Raw genomic sequence first — 12,897 nt, 5'->3', positions numbered from 1 at the left:
TAGATTACAACAGCTTGATCCAAATCATACGGGCAGCAATAGGGGCCATCTTTTTGTTATTTGAAGTAAAAAAACAAACGACATATTTGCAAAGAAAAAATAATTTACGAATAAAATTTTTATATATATGTTCATGAATCATAAGGATATACTCACTCCATGTCTCCATCCCATAATATAAAGCGCAACCACCACTACTACAAATACAAAGAACAATAAAAATTTATAAACAACTCCTCGTCTTATTTGATTTTTTTTTACGATTAATATTTTTATTGTTACTAGATGATAAACATGAATAAGACTTTATTAATGACTCATTTTTTAAAGTTTTGTATAATTTTTTTAAATAAGAAGAATGATCAAACGTTTGGACATCAAAATCGAAAAATAAAATTATTATTGGACGAAGGAAGGAAGTAGTCCGTAACCAATGGCAAACCATCTCGATTAGGGGATATACTAGTCACAGACAAACCGATTCTGAAAACCAAAGTCGGTTTTAATCGATCAGTATTAGTCGGTGACCAGTCAATTGAATGAACTGACTAGGATACATAAAATGGTGTAGGCTGAAAATTTGAACCAAACATGCGTGGTAGGAGTACTGGAATTGTATGACAGAGTTAGGACCCCTCTATTATTCTTGTTCTCATACTCTCTCACACATTTTGCGTGTTATCCATAATACATTTAACGACGCCGGAAAATTGGATGCCAATACCTTCAAATTAAGTTATGCCTATCATCCTCACTTCTGAACTTTAACTTTTTTTCCAAATAATCAATATTCAATAATTGCTAGTTTAAAAATATATTGTAGACATACCAAAATAGTTTCTACTTTATGCAAATTTTCTTTTTGATACATCGGAGTACGTCTACTCACCAGTAATACCGACTACCATTTAACGAACGCTCTGAATAACTAATTAACTCTGAAATCATTAAAATGATTAAAATCATAAAAATCAATATTTATACTAGGTATAAAATTCGAATTTTGTAAATGATTATATTTTAGAAGAAAGTATACCTACTCCTCAAGTTGCTAGTGTATTTGAAAACGGGCAAGCGGCTGGCGGTTGGTCGACGGTGGGTGGATGGAGGGATCACGATCGAAGACGTGGAGCGGTGGCATTATTTCCGCTCCGGTGGGATCGGATAGTGGCGGATGGTGTTCACGTCTCTTTGCCGGGTGAGTTGTCGCGGGTTAGCTCTCTTGCTCACTCGTTTTTCGTGATGCGTCTACTTGTCTCCACCATTTACTTTCGGATCACACTTATAAACTGTTTATACTTATAAATTAAATTTAGAATACGAAGACTTATATTTAAAATTGGTTTTGGGTATTTTTTTACATCATAATTTGTTTGTAGCATTTGTTTTGTAGGTCACATTGCGAACACGTATACAAAAATTTTATTTATAAATTTTATTTTGTTTATAAATAATACTGCGTAATAAAGCAACCCCAACATGTGTATATATATTTACCCGAAAACGAATTTTTAAATCGCTGGCAAGTAGATCAAGCATCTACTTCATCGGCAACGAGCGGATAATACGTGCCCACGTATGTACAGCGCGCCGCGGTCAACGGTCACTACGACGACGACGATTCTACATGCATGCGCCCATGCCATCGCGTCTGCTTCCTCCCAACCTAACCTGGCGGCGGCGCCATCAATTCATCCTCCCCTCCAGATCCCATCTCTCATCTGCTTCTGCTTCTGCTTCTGCTTCTTCTTCTTGCTGCTGCTGCTGCTGCCGCCGCCGCTGTAGTATTCTCCTCTCGCCGGCCAGTAGGTAGCCGCGGGGAAGCAAGAGAGAGAGAGAGGGAGATCGAGAAGCCCCGGCGGCGGGAGGAGAACGAGGGGGTCGGGCCATGGCGGCGGAGAGGGAGGGGAAGGGGAAGGTGAAGGTGTACGGGATGGCGCTGTCGGGGAATGTGGTGCGCGTGGCGACGGCGCTGAACGAGAAGGGCATCGACTTCGACATCGTCCCCGTCGACCTCCGCACCGCCGCCCACAAGCACCCCGACTTCCTCGCCCTCAACGTACGCCCCTCTAACTCTCTCTTTCTTTCTTTTTAATATTTATGTTTCACACCACAAATCCCCTAAACGGATTTCAACCCTAAAATTGTACGCTTTTAAACGATAATTTAGCCTTAGATCATCCAAAGAGAGCGCTAATATTTTATTTTGTATTGGGTTCATCTAAAAAAATATTAGAAATAAAAATTACACACTTCTTCAACACTTTCAACAGAAATATAAAAATGAATACTGGTATTAGGAACACATATTCTTACCTTAAATTTAGGACACAAGTAAACTAATTTTAGACATATTTTTTAGCGTAATTCCTAAAATTTAGTTTTAGGGGGCATCTCTGTCTCAGAGATGCTCTTACTTCTCTTTGCTGATATGCAGGATTCGGCTAAACAAAACTTGGACCAGCTCGTTTAGTTAAACTAGAATCAATGAGATTATCTCGTAGACCGACCTACGCCATTCTTGTTTCACTCGATGAAATGACCCAAAAACTCTGTTGTTCTTAAGAGCGGTTTCTTTTTTTTCTCTCCTTAGGATGCACCAACTTTATTTTATCACACCTAAAAATCCAATTGAAGATTAAGAAAAAGAATTTTGAGAATGGATTTTCGGACATCGGTCGGTGATGGTTTAATTTTCCCTGAATCCCCTTCAACTCAAATTTCACATCTTGGTGGATGTTCTGCTGCAGCCATTTGGCCAGATCCCCGTGCTGCAGGATGGAGATGAAGTCCTCTATGGTAAGAAATTAACCACCCGATTAACTTACAAACTGCCACCAAAATTTTGATTTAATATACGTTTAGAGACTGCGGTGCAATAGATTTTCTTGATAGTGATTTAGCATCACATTTTTTCTTTAATAATTGTTTCATCTGAACAGCGTTTACTTTATTGGGTTGACTTTCCTACCCTACCATCATGAGTTCATGACTAGTCTGATAGTACAGCTTAAGTGCTCAACTTTTTTAAAAATAATTTTATGCTGGAAATTCTCAAGCTATAGGCTGGCAATATATATTTAATTCCCCATCATCTAAACATTGTTCATTTCTTATTTAGTTTGCGTGACAATCGACTAGCTTACATTGAATTAAGCATAAACAAAATGGCTTATTAACATAAAAAATAATTTATGAGTAAAATTTTGATATACGTGTTCTTATCAATCTGAAGATGAAGGCTAAAAAATAAAGAGTGAAGTGCACTAGCGGTACCTAAACTTGTATGCATATGTCATCTACGTCCCTGAACTCTTAAAATATATTTTTGGGTCCCCGAACTTGTTCAGTGATGTCATATAGGTCCAAACAAGCTCTGATCCTCTTCATCCACTGACGTGACATGCCACGGTAGCGCCTACGAGAAGGAAGAGAAAAGAATAAGGAGGAGAGAGATACTGACATGTGGGACCCACATGGCCCCACCAACACGTAGACGCCACCGTGGCATGCCACGTCATTGGATGGAGTGAGTCGGAGCCCGTTTGGACCTATATGACATCACCGGACAAGTTTGGGGACCTAAAAATGCATTTTGAGAGTTCGGGGACCTATATGACACATGCACACAAGTTTAGGGACCGCTGGTACACTTCACTCAAAAATAAACTAGGGTAAAAAACTTTAAAATTAACCTTAAATTTAAATTTAAATTCAACTTCTTAGGCAGTATTCTTCACTACAAATTATTCTACGTTTCCCGAACTCCTAAACACTATATTTTATTGCTTGTATCATTAAATAGCTATTAAAAGTCAAATAATCTTATATCTTTCACCCCCGAAACAACACAATTATTGATTTATTTTAAGTTAGTGTCCACCGCTACTAGCTGATCGTGGTCTGTTTATTTTATTGTTTATGGGAAAAAAATCTGAAAAATATTATTGATTTTCCTGTGCATTTGCAGAGTCACGCGCGATAAATCGGTACATCGCGACCAAGTACAAGGCGGAGGGCGCCGACCTGCTGCCGGCGGCGGCGTCGACGGCGAAGCTGGAGGTGTGGCTGGAGGTGGAGTCGAACCACTTCTACCCGGCCGTCTCCCAGCTGGTGTACCAGCTCCTCGTCAAGCCCCTGCTCGGCGGCGCGCCGGACACGGCCGTCGTCGACAAGCAGGCCGGCGAGCTGGCCAAGGTGCTCGACGTCTACGACGCCCACCTCGCCGCCAACAGGTACCTCGCCGGCGACCACTTCACGCTCGCCGACGTCAACCACATGGGCTACCTCTTCTTCCTCGGCAAGACGCCCAAGGCGGAGCTCCTCACGTCCAGGCCGCACGTCAAGGCGTGGTGGGACGACATCTCCGGCCGCCCGGCGTGGAAGAAGACCGCCGCCGCCATCCCCATCCCGCCGCCCGCCTGAGCCACGCGCCGCCGGCGCTACTGCAGAAACAGTACTGCAAGCATTAAACCACAACACTGCTCACTGACATGTGGGCCCACGTGGGCCCACGTGCTATTGCACCTACACGTCAGTTTCTGGGGTAGTGGAGAAGATCTCATTTGATGAATGAAAACAACGAATAAATTTGCAGGCATTAAAATGTACACCATTAATTACTACGCTATGTTTTAATGAACTCATGTGCTTGCTTTGCCGGAGAGGCATTTGATTTAAATTCAGATTTAAATTCCGATTAATTAGAATGTGCATGCTATTATTCACGGTTCTGAAATATGTTACAACTATTCACTGTTTATATTTAGAACTATGCCACTGCAAGATAACCAAAGTAGATGTATACCGTGGTGTACATTAGAGACGCGTTAATCTAATTAACCCTTTAAATTGTGATGCATTCTCGCAGTTATAAAGTATAACAACTTGAAATATTCAAAATTGGTACTAAAATATAACATCCTCAAAATTTATATTTCTTTTTCAACCCATCACAGACTCCCCCCCTAAAGTTCATCACATCTCTTCTTGACCAATCATCTCATTTTCATAATTTTATCAAAATATACACGGTAGAAAGGTAAATCCATAATTTTGCAAAATCATTATTTCTTTCGTTCCTATTTTTTACCATAACAATTCCAAGTCTACTGACATCCGTCAAAGACAGGTAAACATCCACTTCAGTAAAAAAACATGGTCAACAACAAAAACCTTAAAAATTAGGGATAAAACCAATATTGGAAACTATAGTAGCGGCATGAATGAAATTATCTTTTTTTAATACCAATCTCTAAAACTACTTATATTCTGAAATGGAGAAATTACTTGCTTTTTTTTCCAAAGGAAAGTCATTTGACGAGCTTTATTGATAAGGGAAAATAGTTGCATCGTTCGTCAAAGCATTCAAAATTGATCTAGGGGGATCCATCAACCTAAGTACAAGAAATTTTCAAAGGGAAAGTTTCCCTAGCTAGCGCATGATCCACCTGACTGGCCTCCATGTTACAATGCGCAATAGATACGATGTAACATGGATTGCTTGATCTGTTTGTGTGAGATATTCCAAATGGGCTATGGCAGTAGTATGGTTTATGTGTTCGAGTCATAATGCACGTGGTCTTACTAAATGGGCCATTTGTCCCAAAGAAACATAATCCATCCTTTTCTGACTGAAAGGATGAATTTGTTTTACTACCGTCTACAAGCATTTCTTTAATGTTTTTTCAACTTTTGCGATAGGAATCCATATCACAAGATTAGGGAGAATCAATTCTAGCTGAAGCTATGCACCACCAGCATTTCCTTTTAATCTTTTGCAGTAGGAATAAATATTTGGGTGGCCAAAAAGACTCAAGTAGCGTACGAGACTACTGGATAGGAAAAAGCTCCCCTCATTTCTAGTAAGCATGCATAAATATTTTTTCTAATATTTTTCTACATAAATTTGAAATTATATTGATGTATTTTAAATTTAAAATAATTAATACTTAATTAATCACACGATAATAACCCACCCTGTTTCACATTTTTTTTTTACCTCCTCAAACTTACCCTTACAGTACTCCACGTGTCTGCTATGTAAAAAAAGAAAATCTCTCGCGGAAAAATTTCCGTAGAGAGAACATATATAACATAGAAATCTAGATATGCAATATTCCGTGTAAGCTCTACTTATCATCAACCTGGCATAGAATCATGATTATCAGGGTCATCTTTTAGCTCCAATAGAATCATGCAACGGTTGGGTCCAATGGCATCTTTTCACAGGATTATTAGAGTCATCTTTTGGCTTTAAAAAAAGCTAAACGGCATATATGCAAACAAAAAATAATTTAGGAATAAAAAATATATATACATATTTTTAGTGATCCAAAAGTAAATGCTAAAAAAATACAATGAAAAAACTTAAAATCAACTCTAAATGTAAGGTTTAAAAATTCAAATTCCGGTTTATAAACATAAGAAGAAGTGAAAACATGAGGCCGTATATTTCAATCAGTAAATCCGAACTGTGATCTTTTTATAAGAGAAATCCAAATTGGGATGGACGATAAAATGATTCCCTCATTTTTATTTTTTACATGTATCCTAATGTAACCATCCAACATATGGAATTAATTCACCTTTTGTCCAATGAGGAAATCTTTCTACATTCATTTAGCCTATTCTATCGGTTAACAAATATACAACACCACAGTGGATTTATTCCACTGAAAAGAGAAGAAAGGACATTTTCAAAGTTATCACAATCCATTTTATGTTCATCCGGATTCCCTTTTCATAATTATAAGCCTTTCCTTTTGGGGATTATCTAAAACATTTTCATGAGTTATTCTTCAGTGGATTTCTTTTCAAATGTATCTACTCCCTCCTGTTCATGTTAGATGTCATTTTGGATCTATTGTTAAGTCAAAACTCTTCAACTTTGATCAATTTATGGAAAAAATATAATAATACTTTTAATAAATATATTATAAAAAATATATTGAATGATGTATTTAATAAAACTAGTACAAAGTAATGATAATCAAACTAAAAAATATTTGACTTATGATAAAGCCAGAATAACTTATAATCCGAAATAAATAAGCACAATATAATTATAGTTTAATCATTGGTACTGTAACTTCTATATAAGTTGTATATATACATAGTTATTAAACATCGTCGGTTGCATGATTTTCTCTCTTCTCCTGTACAATTCTCGATGCGATATGATGGTTTAGAGCTGATAGTTATAATGTAATTACACTACAGTTAAGTTAGAGCATGTTTTCTATCCCTGATGGAGGTAACCAGAGATACCAAATTTTACGTAGAAAACAGTGGTATCTTTATGATACCTTTTTTAAGGATGAGACAATTGCTCGTTAAGTTAAGTGTAGGACTAAGTTTTTCACCCGGAACCTTGCACGAAGGTTACTTAGCAATTCTTTTGTTCTTTTTAAGACGACGGTTATCACGGATGGTTTATGGGCTATGGGCTGTGTTAGTAGTATGGTTTATGGGCTAGCAGCTTGTGTCATCATGCTGCAATCATAATGGGCTTAATAAATGGGGCCACTCATCCCAAAGAAAAATGAAAGATCCATCCATTTCTGTCCGAAAGGAAGAACTTTGTTTGGCTACAAATATTTTTTATTTTTATTTTTTTAGTTTTGCAATGGAATCCAGCCCCAGATTAAAGGAGAATTAAGTCTAGCTGAAGCTATCACCCACAAGCATTTTTTTTAATTTTTCACAATATGAATAAATATATTTGGGTGGCACTTCCATTCTAATAGTCCACCAGTTGTTGGATTTGGGTTATGTTTATAACCCAAAATTTAAATTTTTAATTTTTAATTTAAAGCTAGTTTTTAGGCTTTTTACCAACATTTGTTTTGTAGGTTTGATGTTCAGATTACTATAAACACATATATAAAATTTTTATTCGTAAATTATTTTTGTTTGTAATTTGTAAATATATCATTTTGCTTTTTTTACAACCCTAAAGATGACCTGCACGTGTCTGGTATGTTCAAATTCTGTAAATAAAAAATCTGACGAGGCAAAAAAATTCCGTAGAAAAGAATCTATATATGCAATATTCCACCTAAGCTTTACTTATCATCAACCTTCACGTGCGCTATGTCGTGCAACGGTTGGCTCCTAATTAACGTAACCCAGCAGATGGAACTAATTCACCTTTGTCCAATAGGAAATCTTTTCTGAATTCATTTGGCGAACAAATTCGTGATTCCACAACGCCAAGATTTATTCTATGTAAAAAGAAAAAAAACAGAATCCGTTTTTGAAGTTATCACAACATGTACGCAATCCATTTTATGTTATCCATCTCGATTCTGATTTCAATAATTACATGTTTTATTTGAGAATAAGTATAAGATATATTCATCCCATATTTTTGCTTATGCTTACAAACCAAAATTTGACTTTTAACCTTAAATTTAGAGTTGATATTAGAGAATTTTTTACTAAAGTTTATTTTTCAGCCTAGGATTTTAGATCTTATAAAAATTTTATTTATAAATTATTTTTTATTCGTAAATATGTCGTTGAAAAAACCAAACAATCTCCGCAATTGCATCGTCATCTGCTTGTTGATTTATTAGCAGATCTTTTTGCTTGCTGTGTTAGAGTGGGTTAATGTACGGGACGGGCTTGTAATTTAGAGCAAACTTGAGGGTATTTAAAAGGCTTGAGTTTGGGAGGCTACGCAGGCTTATTCTAAATTTAAATTTATTTAATTTTAGAGTTGATCGTGGTTTTTCCTATCCTAACATATATGTTCTACCATTGAATTCTGAATCACAAATAATACATCTATATAAAATCTCGACCCATGAATTATTTTACGATTTGTAAGCCATAGCTCAATTGATCAAAGTTACATGTATATAATAGATTTTATTTATGGTTACTTTTGTTGCCCAAAAATATAAGAATGAAGTAGGTAGAGAAGTTCTGGTACTTTAGAAATAAACACTACAAGTTACTAGTACTGTATTTTATAATGGAGGGAATATCTTCATAGCCCACATGCATAAGGGCATGTTGGGTAAAACTCCAACTCTTAATTTTGACTTAGAAGTGAAGTTTGTGTAAGGCTGCTCGAGCTCAGCTCTGGTTTATTGCCAGATTAAGTGATTAACTCAGTATACTGCACTTCAATTTTACGAGAAGCTAAGACTATTTAATTGGGCTCCAGTTCTTAAAAAAAAATATCATCATTAAAAAAATCTTGAGATACTATATTTTTAGTATAAGATTTAGTACTCAAGAAGTTAAAATATAATTTATCTCTTTATCTCAATGTACTGAAATTTTGAAGTAAACTCTTTCATAGGTACTAAGAACGATAAAAAAGAACGATAAAAAAGCCCATAAAAAATTTAAAGCTAGAGCTTGGCCCATGCCAAACAACCTTTAGAGAGCAAATACAGTAACAGACTATAAGTTAGCTATAAACATATTTTAAATATTTTAAAGATATAAGAAAGGAGAGAGAAGAAGAATGTACAACATAGTGTATGTATGACATCATACATTAATGTTTTATAAACAACTATTATATAAATTAACTATTAGATTGATTATAGATGATTCAGACTCAGTGGTTGGCAACTCGCTCTTAATGGTCGTGAGCAATTGGCCCTGATTAAAACAGTGCAGCCGCGTGATTGATCATTCATCAATCCTCGATCGACTGCGACAACTCGTGCTGTGCTGGGCCAATCGATGAGCATCAGCCCCCGGCCCCGTACAAGTGTCAATAAAGTGCTCTCTGCGTCATGCAGGGTTACAAAGATCTCCTTGTGAACTGCTGCCACGTCGGAGCCCACTCACAGTCAACGTGCTGCATTGCTGCTGCCATAATACGGAGTAGATAGCAAGCTACTACTATCTATAAGCACACTAAAAAATAATTTTTTTAATGATATAGCTTTTAGCAAAAACCTAGTACTATAAATGGTCCCACGAATCATTCTCACGTGACATTAAAAAATATACAATGGACTATATCTTAGCTAAGGGATAGCTTTTATCTCTCCTCTATTAAAAAAATTATACAACATATCTTATAGATAGCTTAGGACAACTTTAGTGTTTAGTTCTCTAGAATTTGTTAAGGAGGGCACGTCAGCCACTGACACCATAGCTCAATATTGCTCTAATGTATAGAATCTTATAGTCCATGTTAAGATGGGTCCCATAGATTATAAAAATATTTGACGGATAGAATTGTAGTACAGTCTCTCAACAAAAATCCTTAGCACCAGGTTCTAGAAAAGGCAACAGGTGCTTTTAAATTCTAAGCTAGCACCTTTGGTCCAATGTATAACATCTCTCATGTTTCTTTCTCTCTCTTCTTGGCACCCTCTTAGCATGCACATTAAAGATGCCCTTATAGATAGCCATTGAAGATGACCTTAGAGAGAAGAGGGGGAGTGAAAAGAGGCTGGCTGTAAATCTATAGCCAGATGGTTCCCACCATCAGTTTTTACAAAACCGTTCCCTGCTGATATGATAAATATCGCTTAAGTTTGAAATAAAAATAATCAAATGGAGCTAGGGTCATTTGGGTGTGAAAATCGTACGATATCTCACCATTATTACGATATATTAGCCGATAATCATGAGATAATAGTCAATAATCATGAGATAATAGATAATTACAATATCTCACTATTCTCATCGATCTTAATTAATGGCTAAAAAATAAATAACATTAAAGAAATCCCAAAACCAGCACCAAATTTAACATCAATATTTCAAATTTTGCTTACGTTTGCACTCAAAGCACAACTGCGAGAGCCTGAGAGCGAGGTGATATATATAGAGAGATGATCGAATGCATGGTTGGCGATGACGTGATGATGAGATCGATAGTGATATTGCTGGCCGGCAATGGATCGATCCGGATGGATGATGGAGCATTAAATGGCTAAGGGATCAAAGATAGATATATATTCTTGTGCACGCACGCAAGCACGTATGAAACGGATTATTTGTTCTATTCTTCGACAAATATATTTTAACATAAAGGTTTCATCAACTTTATTGATCTTTTAATCAATTTGTCGAGCTTATTTATTAAAACGTTTAACCTTTTCTTATAATCAAATCGATCATATGTACGCACGTCGTAACTCATAGACTCATAGTAATCTAAATCAAACAGATATAACCATAAGATGAGACAAAAATAAGCATATGTTACGAATTAGATATGTATATGGACGGATCTAGCATGGAGACGGCGGGGCTCTAGCCCCGCTATCGTGTTGTTATTGAAACTCCCACAAAAACTCTCTTAAAAATTTATGATAAAAATCAATTAATTAAAAAGAGGGTTGAAACTCTATCTATCTAACTTATTTAGATCTCTCGAACCTTCTAACTTATTTAGATCTCTCGAACCTTGTTGACTACCTTAGATCCTCCGCTGGCTATGTACCGATATACGATGAGAGAACAAGCGAGGTTAACCGTTTCGATAGCTAGATGGCGATGTATCGATCGACCAATCTCCTCGATCCATGGGCTAAAGTCGCCGACGATATATACGATCGAGCGGCCGGCGAATCGATGCTAATCCATTTGCGTGTATTGAAATTCGTATATGTATATGGCTAGCTGTAGCTAGGATCGAGGATTGGATTCCGTGCATATTGGCTGCACCATAGTTGTTGTCCTGTGCATCTGCAGTGTATGCATGCTTTGGCTCCATATATGCCAGTGCCACCGTCATTGATCAATCGTAGTCCGTGTATGAAAGTTCAGTGGCGGATCTGGCTACTGAAGATATCTGAATAAGTTTAATAGAGTTTTAGCTATTATTTTCTATTGATTTTTACTATAATATTTTAAGAGGTCTTAGTGAGACTCCCGTGGCTTTAACGGAGATAGCAGTGGCTCGAGCCCTTGCTGTCCCCATGCTAGATCCGGCTCTGCTCCCGTGTTAGTCGTCGCATGTCCTTGATTGGCTGGCTATACTTACACATGTCCTTTCGCTTCTGATTTTAGTTAAAAGTCAAGATTTAATTTTTAATCTTAAATTTAAAGGTGATTTTAGAGACTTTTTTTACCGAAATATAATATAGATATATGTACATATGTTACGTGTGTATATGTACATGTGTGTGTATATATACACCTACACACACATGGGTGCACGGAACGGCAAAGTATATACCCACGAGATAAGGTGGAGATGTATCTATCGAACATAAAGATTCCGGGCGGAATTGAAGGAAGAGCCCATGCTCCTAGACCGCTGCAGGTTAATTATTATATATCTTAACTATATTCTTATAAACATATATGGATCTATCGGAGTATCTAGGCACTGTAGCTAGGTGTAGATATATGCCTCTGCATCTCAATACTATACTCCTATTTTTTAATTTAAGGCAGTTAACTTTTAAGTCTATGTTTGATTATTCATTATATTTCAAATATTTTATGTAATTATTAATTATTTAATATGATTTGATTTATTAGTAAAAAATTAAATATGACTTATAATTTTACATATTTACATAAAAGTTTTGAGAAAATAAACAACCAACCCTAGCTATAAGTTAACAGTACCAAATAAAAAAATCAGAGAGAGCAACTCATTAAGCTACACATATGCATATATGCCACCCTAGCTAAAGTTAACTCTACTCATGAATGCATGATATATACGTGCAGGCTTACTCCAGTAAGCAAATGTAGGCCAGGGCCGGCACTGGATACCATCGAATGCGATGCTCTGCTGACCAAAGATCATGCATGCTAACACGTACACTGCAGCAGACCTTGTGCACGTCTGGACCATCCGTTCCAGATCGACCAGAGATCCGCCCATCAAAGCATTGTGCGGTAGTTGTGCACAGTTCACTGATTCTAGCTATTACCCTCCTCCTGTAATATGCTACAATC

The 12,897-nt window shown here is 36.7% G+C and overlaps 1 protein-coding gene across 1 annotated transcript; it reads left to right on the top strand.

The window, feature by feature from the left end:
- Window positions 1-1,603: 1,603 nt before the first annotated feature.
- LOC102721333 (glutathione S-transferase 3) lies at window positions 1,604-4,703 on the top strand. The gene is made up of 3 exons (XM_040520182.1): window positions 1,604-2,059; window positions 2,751-2,799; window positions 3,971-4,703. Exons 1-3 carry the CDS (start codon window positions 1,889-1,891, stop codon window positions 4,423-4,425), a joined length of 675 nt encoding a protein of 224 aa, XP_040376116.1. The 5' UTR covers window positions 1,604-1,888; the 3' UTR covers window positions 4,426-4,703.
- The last annotated feature ends 8,194 nt before the right edge of the window (window positions 4,704-12,897 follow it).

This window comes from Oryza brachyantha, chromosome 1 (genome assembly GCF_000231095.2).
Source record: "Oryza brachyantha chromosome 1, ObraRS2, whole genome shotgun sequence".
Taxonomy (NCBI): Eukaryota; Viridiplantae; Streptophyta; class Magnoliopsida; order Poales; family Poaceae; genus Oryza; species Oryza brachyantha.
Note: the sequence above shows the minus strand (reverse complement) of the source record. Positions and strands in the feature narration are given on the sequence as shown.

What these genes read in the sequence shown, in the direction of transcription:
- LOC102721333 (XM_040520182.1), top strand. Translation starts at nt 1,889, where the DNA reads ATGGCGGCGGAGAGGGAGGGGAAGGGGAAGGTGAAGGTGTACGGGATG. An exon ending in CCGACTTCCTCGCCCTCAAC is followed by an intron (nt 2,060 to 2,750) that starts GTACGCCCCTCT and finishes GTTCTGCTGCAG; the next exon opens with CCATTTGGCCAGATCCCCGT. An exon ending in TGGAGATGAAGTCCTCTATG is followed by an intron (nt 2,800 to 3,970) that starts GTAAGAAATTAA and finishes GTGCATTTGCAG; the next exon opens with AGTCACGCGCGATAAATCGG.